This window comes from Lycorma delicatula, chromosome 5 (assembly GCF_047948215.1).
Source record: "Lycorma delicatula isolate Av1 chromosome 5, ASM4794821v1, whole genome shotgun sequence".
In the NCBI taxonomy this organism is placed as follows: domain Eukaryota; kingdom Metazoa; phylum Arthropoda; class Insecta; order Hemiptera; family Fulgoridae; genus Lycorma; species Lycorma delicatula.
This window is the reverse complement of record NC_134459.1, coordinates 150,530,893-150,552,786: the sequence shown is the minus strand read 5'-3', so window position 1 is coordinate 150,552,786 and position 21,894 is coordinate 150,530,893. Positions and strand designations below refer to the sequence as shown.

At 29.7% G+C, this 21,894-nt stretch overlaps 1 protein-coding gene across 4 annotated transcripts; it reads left to right on the top strand.

The window, feature by feature from the left end:
- The first annotated feature begins 572 nt into the window (after positions 1 to 572).
- Positions 573 to 21,756, top strand: LOC142325490 (uncharacterized). Of its 4 annotated transcripts, none has more exons than XM_075367318.1 (7): positions 573 to 606; positions 4,503 to 4,708; positions 6,026 to 6,637; positions 10,304 to 10,512; positions 15,014 to 15,240; positions 18,311 to 18,603; positions 21,532 to 21,756. In XM_075367318.1, the coding sequence occupies exons 2-3, from the start codon at positions 4,513 to 4,515 to the stop codon at positions 6,508 to 6,510; spliced, it is 681 nt and encodes a 226-aa protein (XP_075223433.1). In that variant the 5' UTR covers positions 573 to 606; positions 4,503 to 4,512; the 3' UTR covers positions 6,511 to 6,637; positions 10,304 to 10,512; positions 15,014 to 15,240; positions 18,311 to 18,603; positions 21,532 to 21,756. The 4 variants fall into 4 exon arrangements, with proteins under 4 accessions (XP_075223433.1, XP_075223431.1, XP_075223430.1 ...); XM_075367316.1 differs by lacking the exon at positions 573 to 606 and adding an exon at positions 619 to 773 and having other exon boundaries at positions 18,314 to 18,603; XM_075367315.1 differs by lacking the exon at positions 573 to 606 and adding an exon at positions 619 to 773.
- The last annotated feature ends 138 nt before the right edge of the window (positions 21,757 to 21,894 follow it).

Sequence of the window (21,894 nt, the reverse complement as noted above, 5' to 3'; positions counted from 1 at the left end):
AAAAGACATAGGTGATGAACGCTATTAAATCTTATTTCACAAACAATGGCGATGTGAGAAGGGCAGGAGAATCGTCTTTAGTCTACCATGGTGACAACTGTGATGAACTCTTCAGATTTGTCGTCATAAACAAGGAATGAAAGTGATCAGCCCTTGCTTATGATCACCTTGTGTGAGAGGATGGAAATACGGCACGTGGTTTGACAGAGCTCGCAGAACCCTTAAGGGCTCACATTATATTGGTAACCATCAATGCTATTTAGTCTTGAGTTATTAGCAAATGAGGATCAACTACAATATTTTTCCTATTTCTTTGACGCGATGCTCGGTAATAAAACTTATATTTTTGAAAAAGCAGTCGTTTCAAAACTTTACAATTTTAAATAAATTATGTTACCCAAAGTGGTCTTCTAAAGTATAATGTATTAAATGTTAAAAGGGCATCTGATAAACGTATATTTTTAGTTAAAAATCAGTCTTAAAAATGAACCGTACGACTTTAAATTACTTTTTCAAAATGTACATTGAGATTAGTTCAGATAGACTGTGTGCAACACTAAGAATGCGCTTACGTTAGTTTAAATGCACTGAAAATATTATGATTATGTATATTTATTTTAGAAGTTAAAGTGAGTGTTGTCTATTCATTACTGTCACAGTAAACATTTTACTAAGTTGTTACATTGCGGAATGAATTTGAAATACATATTTGTTACGTACTATGAATGTGGTTTACTTGCACGTGGTAGATTGCTCGAATTATAAATAATATGGTATGATATTGAATTAAGGGTACAGTATATGTGCTTTATTTAATAATTTACCAGTGTTATTTTCTAGTATAAAAAATATAATTTCGATGTTGAAGTTGCCAAATAATTTGGTTCCTAACCTAGTGTACAAAAGTTCAAATTCAGCTTGCACCACAACATACCGTACCTTTGCTGGTTAAGTTTTTACTTTAAAGGTATATATTTGTTAAAAACATTAAGTCAGTATCTTTTAAATAATAAAACCTCAAATATTTAGCTTATGTCATAAACTGGCAGTATTTACTTAGTTTTAAGTTTTTCTTCATACAGAATTTTATTATTTTACAGTAGGCAAATTAATTCTTTTTTAATAATTAGACTGTTCACTACATACATTTTAAGTCAATTACTTACTGTCCAGTTTTAGATTTACCTTTACAGACAACTTCCAAATTTTTCATTGTATCAGGAAAACAAAATATACTTTTTTAAAAACAATATTACAATCTTTAACATTGATTGTTCTTTTTTATATTAAATCAAAGCTGCTTAAACTTATTGGTATAGAAGCTGATTTTAGTGTAGTTGAAGACTATCCATATTCAAGTTTTCTGTAACTACTAAATAAAAAGACCTGTTAGATATTATGAGGTCCTTTGTCTACAAAGCGAAAAAGAGCTTAATGCAGTATGTAATTGTATTCCTTTACACAAAGCAGAACAGTTACTGATAAAATTCAAGTTTTGATACCATTATACAAAGATTTAAAAAAAATTAACTGCCAATCTTAGAAAGGAATATATCATTAAAAGATGTTCATGCTCTATAAACTGGATTCTACAGTCTATACTGTTTATATTATTAACTCAAATAGGTCTGCCATAAAGAAATCTAACTTTTAAAATAGAACCTGAATATAGTGATGTAATGCTATGTGCTGAGAGGCAATATGCTTTGCTGGTTTTTGTTGCAAATCTCATACTAGCTGCATATCATTCTTTTTTTTTATGGTTGCTGAAGTGAGTTAATGTTTAGTATTCTTAGTGTTTTTTCTGATCAAAATAATTAAGGGTAATGAAATATGTATATGGACAAGTTAAAATTTTATTATTGAATGGTTCTTGATATATATATATATATATATATATACACACACATGGTGATATTTAAGTATGGAAACAGCTTTATACTGCATATCTAAGAGGTATTTGGGAGGCAGAAAGGAATGGAGTTCTACATTGTTAAAAAAACATCTGCATTATGGAGGGTTTTTAGTATTTGTCTGCCATATTGAATCAAATTTAATTTATTTAAATATGAAGATTAAATGTGAACGCATTCTGCTAATGCGTTCATTATCGAGTTATAAGCATTTAAAGTTGCAATGACAGAAAAAATCATGTTCACAATAAAAGAGGGTAAAACATTCTGCATGAAAAATTTTATTGTATTTTACATTCATGATACCTACAATAACTGACTTTAAACTGTGCTATAATATTAATAATAATAAACAATAACTAATAATTAAAACACACCTAGCTATATCAACCGATATTATTTTTTAAATAAAAATTAACATCCAGTGTTAATATAAGCTGATATTTGTTACTTATCATAAATGAAACTAATCAGCTGGAAATACTTACTTAAAAAATGTTTTACAAATTTATTTGAGTAAAGCATGTGTTAATTTACAACAATGCAGTGATCTTTGTTGGATTACAATTAACCACATATCTCTGGAGTGGTCAGGAGTAGACGACATTTCATTTACATTCATAAATATCATCCTCACTCATCCTCTGAAATAATACATTACAGTGGTTCTGGAGGCTAAACAGAAAAAAGAAAGTTTGTATTACGTTGAAATAATGCAACTTTATTAACTCCTCATTTCTCCTTTTTACCTCAACATACTTGTAATGCTAAAATTTGAGAGTGCTAGTAAAAATTAAGTTGTAGGCCCAGTGGTTCAAATTTTTTATTATTGTTTTTGGTGAAAGTTTTATTATTAGTTTCCTCATTCATTTATTTAGTTGTATTAAATCTTCAAACAACAATACCTTTTTTAAGTTAAACTGAAAGAACAAATCTGTTGATGTATGAGTATGGTGACAGAGTTTGGCCTTTACAAGAGGATTTATTTATTTAATAATAGATTTCCAAACAGAGAACCAATAAGTAAATTGACTGTGATCAAGACAGTACAGGGGTTTCAAGCTGATACTGTAAATAATTGTCCTCGCACCGCTAGACCAAGAACTTTCACAACTGATGCCAAGTCATTAGATGTATTGCATGCAGATCTTTGTTGAAGACCGTCATTCATCAGTTCAGAAAGCTGCTGTCCAACATGACATAACTTATTTGTCAGTTCTAAAAATTCTTAAAACAAATAAATTTCACCCTTAAAGCTACATCTGGTGCAAGTACTTTCAGATCGCTGAGTTGAGTATTGTAATATTATAATGCAAAAATTAGATAAAGACGCAAATTTTTGTAATTCATTAATATTTACTGATGAAGTGTTTTTTAAGTTAAATAGATGGCCATGTGAATAAGCAAAACTGTTGATATTGGAGCAATCATAATCCCAGATGAATATGGAGGCTCATACTTAGTACCCTCAAAAAGCGAATGTTTGGGCAGGAATCTTTGGTCATTGTATTGTAGGATCTTTTATTTTAGATGACAATCCTGCAGGAGATGTTTACTGCAACTTGTAAGCTGATAGGATGTTACCAAACATCCGGGAAAATGTTGGACAAGAATTATTAAATAATACTAATAGTTTCAGAAAGATGGGAAACCACCTCATTATTATGTCAGGGCATGGGAAATTTTAAACAAACAATTTTCAAATCTCTGGATGGGTCGTAGAGGAGCCATAGAATGGCCTGCCAGGTCCTCAAACCTGTCTTCTATGGATTACTTTTTTAGGGATGCCTGAAACATAATGTTTACAAAAAAATCCTGCAGACATTGATGAATTGAAAAGAATAATTGACAAATTTGCTTGTCTACCACCAGACATGATACAACAATTTATAAACTGATATTACTTGAGCTTAGCACATTGCCAAGCTGTAGAGGTAAAGCATTTTGAACGTTTATTGTTGAATGGTATGCTTTCAAAATTTATTTCATCAGTAATTTTCGAAAACATTTATTTAAAATTGTAAAATAAATATTGTAATATGTAAAGTAAATAATATCAGTTTATATAGCCACTTAAATTGTTGTTTTGTTGTTAATTATTAGTTATTGTTTATTATTATCAATATTATAGCACTGTTTAAAGTTCATTATTGTATGCATGATGAATGTAAAATGCAATAAAATTGTTCATGCAGTGCGTTTTACCTCGTTTTTTTGTTAACACTATAAGACAAACAAAAATAATAAGAAAAACATAAGCATTCAACTTTGAATGCTTATAACCCAATAACAAAGGCATAACAGAAAAACAGGTTTCACCATTGTTTTTCTTGTAAAATTTTAAATCAGAATGATGTGTCATTTGTCTACATTCCTATTTAAAAAAGTTAAGTTTGATTCAATATAGTAAATAAAAATTAAAAACGCACCATAACGCAGATTTTTTTTACCTATGTAGAAACCCATTTCTTTCTGACTCCAGATACTTCTCAGTATACAGTATAAAGCTGTTTCCATACTTATCACCCATAGTATCACCCGGTATACGTATATTGCTTATCAGAATATTTTTTTCTTTGTTACTCACAGATAGATTAGCATGGAAAAGAAACGGTTTTTTGTTGGCAATCTGCCACATGAAATTGATGAAGATGTTATAAGAAGTCGCTTTTCTAAATATGGTGAAGTATTATCCGTTGAACTTAAATTTTGTTATAGTGGTTTGGATCAAAATGAGATAATTTCTACGTTTGCTTTTGTAAATCTGCAAGGTTCTCAAGAGTCACTTTCAGCATGTATGTATGTTATAAATTTAATATTATTGACATTAAAACACATTATTGTGTCATATTGTGATCATCCTGTTTTTACTTAAAATTATTCTGCATAATAATTGGCAACAAGCATACTTAGTTGAGAAGTTATCTTATGCAATCATGAACCAACCATCAGCCACAATCTATTTATGAACAGCTCTGTTAATTGGCAAGTGTAAATATTATATTTAACCATACACAATCCTTTTCTGAATACCATTATATAAAACCATTGGTTTTGGCAGAGTTGGTTTTAGAGTTTTGGCATTGTTCTTGTCCAGTTTCTTATAGATAGCTCTTCAAGAGTGTCATTAATCTAATCTCTATATAAAAAATATTGGAAAAATGGAAATCTGAAAATTAGTATTTCAGGTTTCACAGAACAGACTTTGCTTGATCTTACTGATGTTATTATGAGCTAACATAATTTTGTTTATGATTTCTTAAGCTAAATAATGATATTAGCCTTCTCTTTGCTAGTTCCTTAGATATTGAAATGAAGTAGTTAAAAGTAGTCATTTATAGTTATTTTAGTTATATTTCTCTATAAATATTTATTTTTGCTGAAATGAATTCAGAGAAATAAAATGCGATAACAGCATATTTTGCTTTTTTACTTCTGTTTTATAATCTAAAATCTCTGAGAATATTCCAAAAATCATTCGATAATTACAATTATTTTTTTTTTATAAAAGAACTAAGATCAAACAGTTCTATGCAGCAGTTTTAAATCTTTGTTTAGAAAAATTAAATATCCTAATTATATTGTAATTAATAATATTAAATTGTAGTTAATAACAATCTTGATTATTTTATATCCTTTTAAGTAAAATAATGTGAATTATCTACAATTATCATATGAATTTTTTTTAGCCCACAATTTACCTCCCTATTTTTAATCAGGTTTTGAAGGATGGTTATTTTTTCTCTCAGCGTAGCATATTATATTTAATAAAATATTTTTGAAACTGCTTGTTTCAGTGAACAAAGATCCTTTTGAAACTAGCAATTAATGATTTGGTATTATTGCTGTCATATGTCATGACAGCAATATGTCATGACACCAATTTCTGGTTATTGAAGATCTGTATGAAAGTTAAGTACATTTCTAGCAAAATTAAAAATTGTAGTTAATGAAATACAGTTTTTCAATTAATGTGTTAATTGGTTTTTTAATATGTGATAAGTTATTTGTGTGGTAATATTTTAATAGATTTTGTTTCTGAAAGAAAAAATTATCTGTGTCTAAAAGTACATGAGAAGACCAAAATCTGATGTGTGTCATTTTTGTTTCAGGTCTAAAAAAATTACCTAGAAAAAAGTGGCTTGGAAAAGAAATAACCGTAGAATTTGCAAAAGAGAGTATATTGAATAAATTAGAAAATGAAAGAAGAGCTGCTAAGGATAACATTTCTGGAAAGACAAATGATGCAACTAAGATGCCACATAGTTGCTTTGAATCAAATAATGGTGATTTATTTGAAAATAATGAAGAGTCAGTAAAAATAGAAGATATTAAAACTTCTACTTTATCTAAAATTAATTTTAATAGTAAAAGTAACAGTAATATTCTAACAAAACTGGAAAATTTTAGTAATGTTTGGAAAGACTGTGATGAATTTAGTGGAAGAAAAATTACAAAATTTGATGACAGTTCTGATTTTTTAACTACAGTTAATGAAAGACATGAAAATGTCTTCCCTAAAAAAATTATTGGTTCTAAAGAAAAATTTAACTTTCTTGATAGTAACAAATTTTCAGATATAGATAAAAAAAAATAATGGTTCAGAGAGTAAATTTTCAAGAAATTTTATAAACGCTGATGAAAAAAGATTGAAATCTATTAAAGAAATGAAGAAAGCAATTGATCAAAGAAAACAAACTATTAAAAAGGCTCTACCCTCTGTGGTAAGTAATTACGTGTACATTTTCTATGGCTGTTGTTATATTAATGTTTATCTAAAAAGAACTGTTTTAAGTAATAAAATATTTTTTTTAAATTCAGCATGAGGATGCATTTTTGAATTTAATAAGTAAAATTTTAAGGTTTTTTATCCCTCCCAATCTATATTAACATCATAAGATTCAGGAAGCCCTCTCCCACTTTTAAGTAAGATTACATTAATTAACTGTGTTAAATAAGTATTTTTTTCTTGTATATTTTAGACAATTTTTGGTCTGTTGTATTATTTTTAAGATTAAATTATAATTCTTTTTACATAAAAATTTTCTAAAAGATATATATTTTTAATTTTTATAAGCTTTTTACAAATTTGACATAAAAATAATTCAAGGTAACCCTGATTAAAAAAAGTGTTTTTTTTTTTTTTTTTTTTTTTTAAGTGTTGTTTAGGAAAACACAGAAAACTGTTGTTTTCTTTATAGTGCAGTAAAGTACATTTAGATTCATTCTATATTTATCGTGGTAGTTTTAAGAAATTCAATCTTGTATTTACACTAATGTATTATTTTGTATTGTAAAATGACATGGAGTGGTTTGATTCTACTTTCATCTTGTATTCTTGCCAGATCTGCACCTCTAGTTATACTGTAATAGTTCATAGTTAATTAGGAGTCTGATTGGTGGAGTTTTGTAACTGGATTTAATAATTATGTGCTAGACGCACCATCCAGTGCTGCCTGTTGTATAGCAGGCTTAATATTTTTAGTTTTGTATATTTAAATGGTATTTTTGTATAGAGGGGATGCTACTTAAGTTGTATGTGGAAAACGTGCCAGTAACTGCTATGTTAGATAGCACGCTCTGTGAAAAGGGAGGAACTTATCTGACAAGGATGAAAGAAAAAAAGGAAGGGGCGAAACTTGGTGATGTGTGGTACAAGGGAGGTAGCCTCCACGCCTAGGGTATACTGGTTCGCACACACACACACACACACACACAAGAGTGGGAGGGTCGGTGCTTCCCGATGATGGTATGGAGGACCCTCAAGGTGTGAGAAGGTCACAGGGGAGCTCCCGGCATGCAAATTGAAGTCAGGAGCTAATAGGTTACAGATGAGAAGGGTGGCTCCCTAGCGGAGAAACATGTCAGCTGTCCAGAATGGAGGTCGGCGTGCTCCGATGATGCGGGGGGGGACCCCAGTGGGTGAACCTCTAGAACAGAGGCCAGATAGGAAGGGCAGAGACTGCTGCCATGATACTTTGAGGTGACCATGTATGTTATGATTGGTGGTGAAGACCAGTTGGTTGCCTTGTTGGGGCTGTTTAAAAAAAAAAAACAAATTCATGCTCTTTCTATACTAAACCTCAACGGACACAATTATTGAGCAAAATAATTATGGTTTTGTATGATATCTCGCATGAAAAATAGAAATTGTTCCCAGAACTGTATCTGAGAGAATTGTTATACAGCTCAAAAAACTCGAGACAAAATTTATTTCTGAGAAAATTGATTGATGTAATTAAAGTCAATAAAAATCAAATATGAGGTGTGTGAGAAAAGTAATGAGACTGACTTTTTACTTACCAAAGTTTTTATTTTTTTCAAACAATATTATCCCCTTCAAAGTAGTTCCCTTGGGAAGCTATACACCGACGGAGTCATTGTTCCCACTCCTGGTAGCAGCGCTGGAAGGCTTCAACTGGTCGGTCACAGCCTTGAGTGTTCTCCAGAGTTCCAAAAGACGTCCTTTTAAGATATGTTTCAATTTTGGGAAAAGGAAAAAGGCACAAGGACTCAAATCAGGTGAATAGGGGGGTTGAGGAACCGCAGGAATGCATTTTGAGATCAAAAATTCCCTGATGGAAATTGCCATGTGACACGGTGCATTCTCATGATGAAGCATCCACTTGTCTGCAATGTCTGGTCTCACGTGAATAACTCTTTTCCTGAGCCTTTCAAGAACACCTTTGTAAAATACTTGGTTGACAGTTTGTCCTGGAGGAACAAATTTTTTATGCACAGTACCCCTACTGTCAAAAAAGCAAATCAGCATGGTTTTGATCTTTGATTTGGTCATTCAGCATTTTTTCGTCGAGGAGATGCTGGAGTGTGCCACACTGCTTTGCTGCTTTGTTTCAGGATCGTACTCAAATATCCAGGATTCATCACCTGTGATCACAAGATTGAAGAATTCTTGGTCATTGTCAGTCCTCTCAAGCAGATCAACGTACACATTTCTTTGATTGTCCTTCTGTTCTTTTATGAGGTTTTTCGGCACCAATTTCGCACAAACCTTTTACATGTCCAAATCGTCTGTAAAATTTGATGTACGGTGAAAGTGTTTAAATTTAGCTGTTCACTCATCAGATTTTGAAGTTGAAGGTCTCCCTGAGCGAGGTTGATCTTCAACGTGTTCTCGGCCTTCCAAAAATGATTTGTGCCAGCAGAAAACTTGTGCTCTTGATAAGCAATGTTCCCCATAGGCCTGTTTCAATTTTTCAAAGGCCACACTTACTCGCGGATTCCCCAAGTTTAACACAAAACTTGATTGCACAACATTGCTCTAAATTCCGATGCTCCATTTTCGTACCGCACAACAAAAATACAACTTCACTGATGGTTCTGTCAAAAATAATGTGTTGGCTGAATGGCGTTGAAACTCGTACTGAGCATATGGAAGGGATGAACAAACCGGTCTAACAGAGACCAATGGACACAGTGTTGCCAGATCGCTTGCAGTGTTACCAATCTCATTACTTTTCTCACACACCTCGTAAAATGTTTTATATCGATCTTTGTGAAAAACCAAACGAAACCATAAAAAAATTGACTTAAAAACAAAAAAAAAGTTACTCACTTTTCTAAATTATCGTAACCCTCTTGTTTTGGAACTCCTAATTTTGTTCTTTTGTATTAATACATTTTTAAAACCTAAATACATTTTTCCTCTTTTCTGTAAATCATGTTTAGATATTTTGATAAGCTATGAATTAGATACAAAGCAGTCTAATTGTCGATATCCATTTTCTAGCATTGGTTTTGTTTGACTTCATGACTTAATGTTATTTTAAGGTTTGAGTTGAAACTGTTAGTAGTATTAAATACTTTTTTTATTCCGCTTTTTTAATTTTATTAAATCAAGAGTTTTTGCTAACTTACTTGAGGGTTTCTGACTGAACAATTTGTGATTCAGACCTGCATATGGTTTTTTTTCTTAATATATTAGGGAAGTATGTTTTAACATTATTAAGAATATTGTTAACAATAAGCAAACACATACAGATGTACTAACTTATTTGTATTATATTGAACAAATAAATTTAAGGGATTGTAACTTACAAATGTTATGTGATGATTTTTTTCAGAATACATATTCAGATTCAGCATATCAAATACTATATAGAACACCTACTCCCTTTTCAATTCCAAATTTTATGTTGATCAGTATAATCATTGTTGCAAAGCTGTTTCCGATTTGATTTTTTTATTAGAAATAGTGAAAAAAATTAAATTAAAAACATTGGTTGAGAAATTTAAATAATTACTAATGAAAACTTTAAAATAATTATTTTAATCTCAGTAGTGTTTTAAATTTTAATTAGATGAATATCTTGGGAGTATGAAATAATTTTATTATAAGTAATTAAACATCTATATGATCTTTTCTTTAGGATTCTGGAAATTTGAACAAAAAGATTGTTTTTAATGATGATGATGATGATGATGATACTGATTATGATAAAAGTGTTGATAATTTACATAAAACTGAAAAAGTAAATCATTATGATAAGAAAAGCAAATTATTCAATGATGATTCTTGTGATGAAAATGAAGTAAGTTTGATGTAAAACAACAGTTTGAAGGTGATAAAGGAAAAAAAGTAAGTTATTAGCATAGCTATTGAAATAACAAATACAGTGTTAAATTAAGAACATAGTTAATGAATAGAAACATAGAACATAGTGTTTAAATAGGAACATAGTTATTCAATAATTGAGCTGAACAAAAAACTTACTGTAAATTCTTTGTTGAGCTCTAGAATTATTGAATATTTTACTATTATAAATACAATATTTTTTATTCAGTTTTTTTAATTTTAATAAACCAAAGTAATATACTAACTTACTACGTGTATATACTAGAGGGTTTCTAAATGAACAATTTGTAATTCAGACTTGCAAACCTGCATATGGTTCACAATTCCAGGAATAAGCAAGCTTTCTTCTTAATTGCTTAAGTTTACATAGGGTTGTGTAAGTATGGATGAACAAACTTTTAAGTTGTCCATCATAGAGAAGAAGAGGTCTTTACCTTTCCGTTGGATTATTTTGTCTCATATTTTGTTTTCTCCAAGGCTACAGTTTTCTCATACCCCAGTTCGCACTCAATTTTTAGTTCTGTGGGTTTAGGTTTAACCTGCTAGATCCATGCCTAAGATACATGACCTGTAAAGTATACCCTTCCTGTGATCCAGTGGGAACTTGCTATGGGCCAACCCATGGACTGGTTTGTCTGTTTTTTATCCAGTGTTTTTTCATAGTAAGCTAGTTCGGATCCAATTTTTAGTTCTCTGGGTTTAGGTTTAATCTGCTAGATCCATGCTAGAGATACATGACCTCCAAAGCATACCCTTCCTGTGATCCAGTGGAAGGCTTGCTGTGGACCACCAACCCAGCAACTGTTTTGTCTAGTGGCTTCATAGGAAGCCTTGTGACTGAACTGCTTATTAAATAAAGCCTGGCCCCCTAAATTACAAAATACTGTTATCATATCTTGTGTAAACTGATAAATTGAGTTTTTGTTACACTTAGTTTAAAAAAGAATAACTTTCTTTATAAATATTATTTCACCTATATATATTTTTCTAAAAGGTAATAAATATGAACTTCAAATACATTGAATGATATAGTATGTACACTTGCAAATTTTTTGTGATATTCAAACTTTTTTTCTCATTCTTACCTTATGCATTATCTTTTTTATTATAAAAATACAAATGTTTTCTAATAAATATAAATAAATAAAAATGTAAAAACTCCTTTGATATTCGGTATTTGCAATTATGAAAGAGGCTGAAAACAATTACATAGCTTGTTTTGAGTGAATCAGTTGTTTTGTGCTGGCCTCAGAAATGATAAGTATATCTCAACTACTGCAGGATAACTATTGTGTAACTTTAGTGAAGACCTGTAGAGACAGGTGAATCCTTTGCTTGAGAAGTGACTGTATATTACTATGTTATATCGCAGGTTGCCAGGCCAGGATGTATTGCTTGTGGAACTGATCAACAAGTAATGGCTAAAATATCATCTAGATAACTGGATGTATTTTATTTTAACTTTGTTTTTAAATGTTAACCTTAACTACTAGGATTAAAATTTGAAAAACTATGACTAGGCCCTGTTCTGTTGATATTCCACATGGAATGTTAATAAATCAAAGATTAGTAATCTAGTAATGCTAGAAAGTAATCTATTCGTACTATCTTTCTATCTCCTGAGTTTGTGCATTTAAGCTGGTGTGTTTAAATTTATTCTATCATCATTATTATATTTATTAAAGTTTAACTTTTTTTTATTATTTTTAAAAGATACTTGAAAATAATCCAAATTTTTATGTGATTGAATTTTTTAATATCCCATTACAAGGATAATATTTATCTAGTTTTTCCTCAGAGCCTCTACTGTTTTTAAGGATGGATTACTGACTGCAGAGAAAAATTTAACATACCTGATAAACAACACAAAACAAAAATCCTCAAATACTCTTAGGACATAAAGAATAGTTATGATCAGTAGTGTACCCACAATGTTAGAAGAAATAAGAAATTTCCTATGTTTTCATTAATTTGCTTTCTGTTGTACAGAGCAAGTTAAAAGTATGGAAACTCCTTAACAACTTTAAAACCATTCCTGATAGAATACTGTAACTTTCAGTATAAGATATCTGTCGACTACTTTACCTTTTGACATCCATTATGTGATAAATCATTTTAAAGGTCTCTTTTAAAGCAAGAAAAATGGTATAGATAAAAAGTTGATACAATGTCTGTGTTCAAAATTGCAACGAGATAAAGTTTGGATTTTGGAAAAAATTCATTGTTAATTTAAGGAACTATAATCACAAATAAATAAATTTATAAAAATTTGTTTAAATGCATATTATTTAATAAATTTATTTTTAAAAAAAATTATTAAGCATAACATTTCCATATGTACTTAAATCTCATTTTAATAAATGTTCAAAATGACTTCCTGTTGTTTGACATTGTCTCAGTCAGTTGCAAAAGTATAATCCTTCATTATTCAATGATTCCTAGTGATATTTTCTGCTGGTCCTCAAATTCTATTTTGTAAAACATCGATATCTTGTGTCTTATTATGATAAACAATACTTTTTAACAGCCCCATAGAAAGTAATCCAGTGGTGACAAGTCACTAACCCAACAGTCTGGTAGGAAACTCGTCATCGCAAATCAGCTGATTTCGAAGTTGATTGTTCTAAGATTCAAATCCTAGTAAAGGCACTTCTATACAAATTTGAATACTAGATCATGGATACTGGTGTTCTTTGGTGATTGCGTTTCGATTAACCACACATCACAGGAGTTGTCTACCTGAGACTGTACAAGACTAACTTCATTTACATTCATACATATCATCCTCATTCATCCTCTGATGTTAATACCTTACGGTGCTTCTGGAGGCTAGACAGAAAAAGAGAGTGGTGACAACATTTTAATGTTTGAAATGATAGGATCAAAATGATATGTTGTCATATTATTTCTTATTTTAGTGCGTTTAAATTTCCATCAATAAATATAAGCCGTATCAATCGTCCACCAACAATGCCTGCCTATACATTTACTTTGATTTGATACTGTATATAAACCATGATACCAGTGTGAATTAATGTCAGTCCAGTGTCGACAATTATTGTGATTTATATTGCCATTTAAAAAAATGTGACCTAATCCCTAAAGATTATGTTGTTTGATAAATTAGGATCTGCATAAATATTGTTCATCATATTTTCAGAACTCAAGTGTTTGATTGTAGTCATCTTCATTAAGTTCTTGAACCAGACAAATTTTGAAGGGTTTGAAATTTTCAATTCTTAATGTTCAAATTGCTGAACTCTGGCTAATATTATATTCTTGTGCTGCTGTTTGAGTTGAGGAATGAGGATTCTCAGTAAATTCTTGCATAATCTCTTAACGATTTATTATTTATGGTAGATTTAGGCCTCCCTGGTTTTCCGCTATTAATGCTCTCTGTTTCTTTAAATCATTTGATGGTTTTTGGCATTGTACCTTTTGAAATAGAGTTACAATTACTAAATGTTGCATTGAAAAATTCACAACTTCCTTATACAACCTATCACCAAAGCCCCTCATCATTAAAAGTGTGACCCTCTTCTGTTCATTAAGTAACATGTTGATAGTAATATTAACAGGTAGCACAGAAAAAATTAATTCAGTAAAAAAACAATTACAAAAAGGTAAAAAAATTGTAACTAATGAAAGTGGTTTACAAATATGGTAAAATAAAAAAAAATCAATTAGCCAATCGATCACAATAAATTCTCTTAAGAAACTAAAAGTGTAGTAATAAACACACTAAATGCAATATTACACAACAATGAAGTAAGCTTCATTTTTGTAACAATGGCAAGAAACCATCATGATCAGCATGATTACATGACAATATTTTTATTTATTTACTCATTAAAGAGGAACAAAAATAATTTTTTTTTATCTTTTAAAATAAAAATTTACCTTTTAAAATTAATTTTAATTAGATTAGATGTAATTTAATTTCTTTTTGTATAATTTTATTATTTGAACATATTAAATTTAGTAATTTTCAAAATCCAAACTTTAAACTGTTGTCACCATTTTGGTTCCAGACATTATACCAACTTTTTAATTATAACATTTTTCTTGTCTTAAAGAGAACTTTAAAATGATATATCACAAAGATGTTACTGTTTGAAATAAATTTGAAATACAACACCTAGACCAACCCACAAAAAGGGATTGAAATTCTATTTCTTGTCAGCTAAAGTTGACTGATACCTTATCCTTACAGTATTCTGTCTGGAATGGTTTTAAAGTTGACGAGGGATTTCCATACTCAATCTGTATAGCTAATCCTCTGTATTTATGTAATTTTTATTTTTTTATTTTATTGTAAAAAGTTGGTTTATTTGACAGTGATTTTAAGAATTTATAAATATACAAAAAGAAAGTAGTTTATTGGTATAGAAACATATAATATTAATCAGTGCTTCGTACATTCTCATTTTTCTTGCTTATTATAATGTTTTCATTTTTATTGATCGATTTTGAGTTTTTATTTTTTTTATTTTCTTTTTTTTAGCTTTTTGAATTGCAGTCTAGATTTGGTAATGATTCAAGGTTTTATATGGATGAAAAATTTTATGAGAGTGATGAAGAAAAAAATGATAATGAAAAACAAGATATTGAGAGGTTGGAAGATTTTGATGAGAAAGAGGAAACAATAAATGACAAAGTTAAAAAACAATTAAAAATATTACAAAGCATTGTTGGCACAGAATTCTCTGGTCAACAGAAAAAACAAAAACTGTAAGTATGTTATTTTTATCTGTTTTTTTTTTTTCAAAAAAACAAATTCATTTTATCTTCAGCTAGCCCAGGAAATTCATCAGGCCTCTCCAACATCTCTTACACTTTGCCATTTCTCTTCTCCTTCCGCTGATGACTGGCTCTCATCATGATGTCCTTACGTTTGCTTTCCATGTTGTTCGTAAGTGTCGTACAGATCTTCCATCAATTTTCAACTTTTTCAACAATACTGAATATATTTTAACATTTTCTAATAACTTACTACAAAATAAAAGTTGAACTGAAATCTACAAATTCAAAATAACTAACTCTCCATTTTTAAATACTTTTTACTTCTATGTTCATGTTTTTTCACAGTTTCATTTTAGGTACACGTGATAAATTCAAAATGTTAAATTGCATCAATTTATTGATAAAGATAAATCATCCAGATAAATCTTTATAAGCAGTATATCTGGCCAATTTATTTTTACATGTTTAAGACATGCACAGACAGACAATAAATTGGGAAACCGGCTGAATCTAATTCAGCTGACATTTCTGAATTGTCAGCATTATTAACTCCAGGCTCATGTAAATCTTAACAGTTTGTCAAGCGATCTAAACAATTTATCTGCTACAGTTAAAAAAATCTTTGTTAGTGCTCTCAAGCAAAAAATAGGATTGAAAGAAATAGAATTTCAATCCCTTTTTGTTGGGTGACCCAGGTGTTGTAACTCTAATATTTTAAACAGTATCATCTTTGAGTGGTATATCATATTAAAGTTCTCTTTAAAACAAGAAAAATGTTATAAATAAAAAGTTGGTACTATGACATTTCTTCTTAACAGTACCCTTTTTCTGTCTCGAGACTAGGACAGGATGTAGCACCATCGGTTGTAAACATTAGCATATTGAAGTACCACAGCTTAGATACATATACATCTAAGGTAACCACTTCTTTTTATATCTTCTTTTTTTTTTAAATTCTTTCAATTGGTTGTAGACAGAATCTGAAGTTTTCACTAAAAAAAACTTTTTTGAGCATCAGGAAAATATCAATTGCTACAATCAATTCTTTGTATGAGTTAATTTTTAAATTTCTATTTTACAATCAAGATTAGTGGTTCTCCATAGGTATGGATGATCCAGTATATTTCTATAAAACCAATTTTGAATTCTTTTGATGTCATTTCACTGATAAATTTATAATTTCTTACAAAATAAATAACGCAAAAAAAAACCAAACCAAAATAAAACAGTAATACCAAAACTAAAATGCACTAAAAAAGTAAGAATGAAATATGAAATGGTATAAAAAACTAACTAGGCTGATGAAATATGAAAAAATTTTAAATGAACTTTGAAATGATATAAAATTACATCACGGTATGTTAAAAAAATAATAATATATAATAATAATAATAATAATAATACTAACTACCAGCAACAGGTTTAACTGGTGTGGATATCTTTCAAGAATTTATCTGTACTTGTATGATAATGAGAAACCTTACCAATTGATCTCTCAATGTAATATCACTCATCTTTTTTGCTCGAGACCACTAACAAAAATTTTTGTAATTGTGGAATATAACTTGTTTAGATTGCTTGATAAATCTGTATGTCTCACCGTACACCGTATTTCTGCCTATCAAATCTGCAATTTCTTCTCCTTTGTATTGCCCCCATTCTTGTGTATAATTTATGATTTTTAAAAAGAGAGTTCACAATTATTCATTTACACTTGGTATTAAAATTTGAAAAACCATTTTAGGTTTATCTTTTTTTTTTATCTAACTCTTATTACTTCCAACTACTTTTCTTTTTCTTATTTCTCTTAATGTTGTATTCTTCTCCTCTTTTCATATTGCATTTTTATTGATTTTAGGTATTAGACTACATCTTTTCTCTTCATTTTAATTATCTTAATCTTCAATGTAGAAAATGGCCTTCAAATCTTCAGTATTCTTATTGGCTTCAACTTCCTGTGTTCTGACCAATGAAATCCTCTTGGTATGTTGCTTGTAATAGCACACAGTACATGTAATAACCCATACCTTGTTTGTAATTATTCCTATTTTTACCTTTCTTTTATCTGGTTTTTTTTTGTAAGTTATCCTAAAATCTTATTTTCATTTTTTTTTGTCTTCAGTCATTTGATTGGTTTGATACTGGCACAAGATTCCCTGTCTAGTGCCAGTTGTTTCATTCTGGTATATTCCCTACATCTTATATCGATAACAATTTGTTTTACATATTCCAGGTATTGCCTGCCTACACAATTTTTCCCATCTAACTGTCCTCTAACATCAAAGCGACTATTCCAGGATGTCTTAATATGCAGCATATAAGTCTGTCTCTTTTTTTAACTATATTTTTCCAAATGCTTCTGTCTTCAACAATTTGTTGCAACATCTCTTCATTTTTCACTTACCCACCCATTTGATTTTTAACATTCTCCTATAGCACCACATTTCAAAAGTTCTAATTTTTTCTTCTCAGGTACTCAAATTGTCCAAGTTTCACTTCCATATAAAGCCACACTTCAAACATATACTTTCAAAAATGTTTTCCTGACGTTTAAATTAATTTTTGATGTAAGTAAATTATATTTCTGACTCAAAGATAAGCCCTAGACAAAACTACTGTGATTTCTCAAGGAACTTGTAGAACTCTGTGGTTTGATTGTCCTCTTGGTCTACTCCATTAGTTGATATATATATTTTGGTCAGCCACCTTGCTAGGCTCTGAAGTCAATAGACAGCATGGTAAATCTACTGTCTTAGTAGGATGTGTGAGTTGGTGACTTGGCCTGTAAGCTTATCCATGGAACCTGTTTTCTAAGTAGCCATCATTCAAAGTGTCTAGTGGCTGACATCAGTCCAAGATTTCTACTCCGTTATAGTCCAATTCAGAAATCTACGCTGACTTTTTCATCAATCCTTATATCTGTTGAGATTGTTTTTCAGAAGTGTAGTTTTGGATTTATTGGACTATAAAGTAGTTTATCCTTTTTTGATTGTGGTATAGTTTTTAAACTAAATATTAAAATAATAAATCAAAAATTTATTTATTTTTTTTTTGTCAGCAGTAAACATGTTACTTCAGCAACAGGTGTTCGTTATGATCCCTCAGTTCCTGAACATGAGAAATTTATTGTTAAACCTTCATCAATTGATGAAGATGAAGAAGATGTGAAGCAAAAAAAAAGTAAAAAATCAAAAAACAAGCAGAAAGAAGAGGTAAAGGAACAAGAATGTGTGAACAAACCAAGTGTTTCAAATGAAACATATTATAAAGTTGCTGATGAATTAAAACAAAACATTTAAATCAGCTGAAAGACCACATTCAGTTTTACAGAATTATTCAATTCATCTGCAGGTAAATATTAATTAATAATAGTTCATTACTGATTATAAATTTCCTAAGTGATTTTAAAATTATTTTTTGTTTTTTCGTTCCACATTTTCATCATTATGTGGTCCTTCTTCTTGAGCCTTATTCTTTTAACTACTAATTTCTTAGTTATTGTGAATGATTCAAATAGCTTATGGTTATTTAGTATCCAGTTATAGATTTATTTGGCTTTCTGGATCTAAAATGTAGTTTATTACTACTTCTTCATTGTCCTCAACAATGGCTTTTGCAATTTCATTTTTGAAAAATAAGGGGATATTTCACAGTAAAATATAGGTACACATTGTTGTTCACATTCAATAATTTTATTTTAGACAGAGTAGCAGGTTTTTTTTCTGTGATATCATAAATGTTGTTTCCGAATTCTTTAAATGTTGATAAAATTTTTTTTCATTTCTTGTTTGATTGCTTTCTTGAATGAGCAGTCCAGGTAATGCTTTTTTAATGACATTACCACACCTTTACAATAAACTATAGCATGGAAATTATTTTAGGAGGCAAATAGACAACTTTAACATCTGGTTGACAATCATCTAACTGTTATGGATGTCCTGGATCATGTTGAAGCATCATTCATTTTGTATTTCTTCATTTCACAAATAAAATTATGGTGACACCATTAAAGCAGCATAAGTATTTCAAGCTTTAAAAATCTTACTTTTTCAAGTAATAAGCTAAAACTCGTGGAAATGCTGTTTACTGACACTGAGATTTTCATTGCAATCCATTCACTAAAAGGTTTTATTTGTTGTGGCAGATATCCTTTCTTCATTATTCTGTGTGTGTATTTAAACCTACCAAAAGCCATTATAAAAATGTTATTGCATACCAAGAAACGACTATCAGACTACAATACAAAGACAGTACTGCATTATAATATATATATATATTACGTGAGTATCTCGCATCACCAGTTGCTCTGTATATATTTCGTAGTTGCTGTCTTATATATTTTTTGTTTTGTTGATTTATATATATTTCATAGTAGCTCTATATATTTTGTGACGTACTCGCGAAAGCGCTCTTGCTTGGATTATGGAATAAGGTAGGTGTCATCCTATTTTATTTTATTAATTCTGTACTTGGATTGATCGGATTACTATAATTTGTATAGTGCAGAGGAATATGATTCCTGAAAGGATCAATTTTAGAAAAAAAATATATATATATGTATATGTGTGAGTACATTATTTTTATAGTTCTTTGTTTTAATATATCAGATTACTTTTAATCATTTTTTAATTTTTTTTATATTTATATTTTTATTTAGTAAGCAGACTACTCTTATTGGTTGCACATAGCCATAAGATAATTTTAAATCATTAATAAGAGAGAAATTTATTAATAATAAGGATAGTCATTGTACTCCATAGTCTGGATATTTAGCAGCCCAAGCTAAATCAAATGCAATTATTAATAAGGTTTCAAGATACAGGAAGGTTTGTTGCTTCCCGATTTTTCCACAGTGCAAGCATTACCATGATGAATGTGAAAAATAATACATCCATACTGGATTGGAACAGCATTGTGAGGTTAAAGAGGTGGTTTTATTTCTACAATTTTACCTATTAGATTGTAATATCAATCACTTTAAATCAAATGCATTTTGAAATTAAATACATCCCAGTTGCCCTTAATGGTTTGATTAGGAATAGAGGCCTGACTGACATTATCCAGCAGCCACTAGTTTATCATTTTTTGCAACCCAATTGGAAAACGTTTAGCTGATTTGATTCCAATAATTTTACAGGTACATTTTCTAGTCACTAACCCATTAAGTTCCAATAGAGAAGTGGTTACCCTGTTACCTACCGCAAGATGCCCCAGATGGAACCAAGACAGACAGCTGAATCAGCTCTTTTGATACTTGTTTATATCTCAGTCTGTTTTTAGATATAAATTTTTTTGAAAAAACACTAAATGGTGGACAGATTGAAATAGAAGCAAGTAAGAGCATTTTTGATGCCCTGAATCAGTACCCTAAATTTGGCTGACACCTTTCCAGAACACTCCATATAGCTGCTACCAAGGGGAAAAAATCTTTTTAAATGGCAGGTATGGAGAATGAAGCAAAACAGAGGATTTGTCCATATAAACGTTTTTGTTTATTTTGATGTCCTGATCTTGTAGGGAAAATAAAACAAAAAAATATATATATAGTTATGTGATGCCTCTTGGCCCCATGTGGTCGAAAATCAGGCTAAAAGTGGGTTTTATGTATACTGCAATATTTGTACCAAATTTCAACTATTTTAGTTAATAGGTTTCTGAAATACGAGGTGAAAATTGTTTAGAAATAATGTTGAATATCCTCCCATATGTAATTCCAGTTGACTTAAAAACTGATACTTTAAATAAATTAAAAAGTACTTTCATTGTACTAAAGCTCAATTTTCTAAGACTAATATAAAAAAAGTCACAAATTCAAAATGGCAGAAATTACATAAAAGCCATTCTCAAATAACATTTGTTCAGAGAAGTTCAAAATACAAATTAACACACATTCATATATACATCTTCTGGAAATTTCTATAGTTTTATTTTGTTTTTGTTTGCAAAAAAACCAACTTCAAAATTTTTTATCATTCCATTGTACTGGAATATTCCTTCTACTGGTTACTATCCCTTTATAGCAACAATGAAGCTAGATCCAGGAATGTAAAAATGTACTTACTAAATATATATAGAAATACTAGTATGAAAGTGATCGGTACATATATTATTTTTATAATTTGAATTGTTTAATTCTTTGGTGAAAATCAAGTATGGTCATGCTTTGATTGTTTAATAGATATTGAGTAATAATAAATCATGCCGTCTGTTGAAAGATGATGTTTATTAAATTTTTTTCCTTTGATGGTCTTAATAAATTGAGTGTATCTTATATTTTAGAGCAGACTTTACAGAAAAAAGAAGAAAAAGATAGTTTTAAAAATGGAAATCTTAATTCAAAGAAAAAGAATGCAGCTTACAATAATTTCATTGATGATAGATTTGGAGGTGATTTTAGTGCTGAACAAGACACGCCAAAGTTAGATGAACATAAAGAGGTGATCAAAACAGGCAGTTTATGGCATGAAAATTTCTTCTATAAAATTAGTGATCCTAGATTCAAAGGTAATTCATATTTATTTTTATTTATAAATATTTTAATAGTAGACGTAGTTGGACTAATGAAAATTAATTCTGATTGCGTTAATTGTTATTAACTAGTCTAGTTATTACTGGGTAATTGTATTGAAATTTCTTATTTAT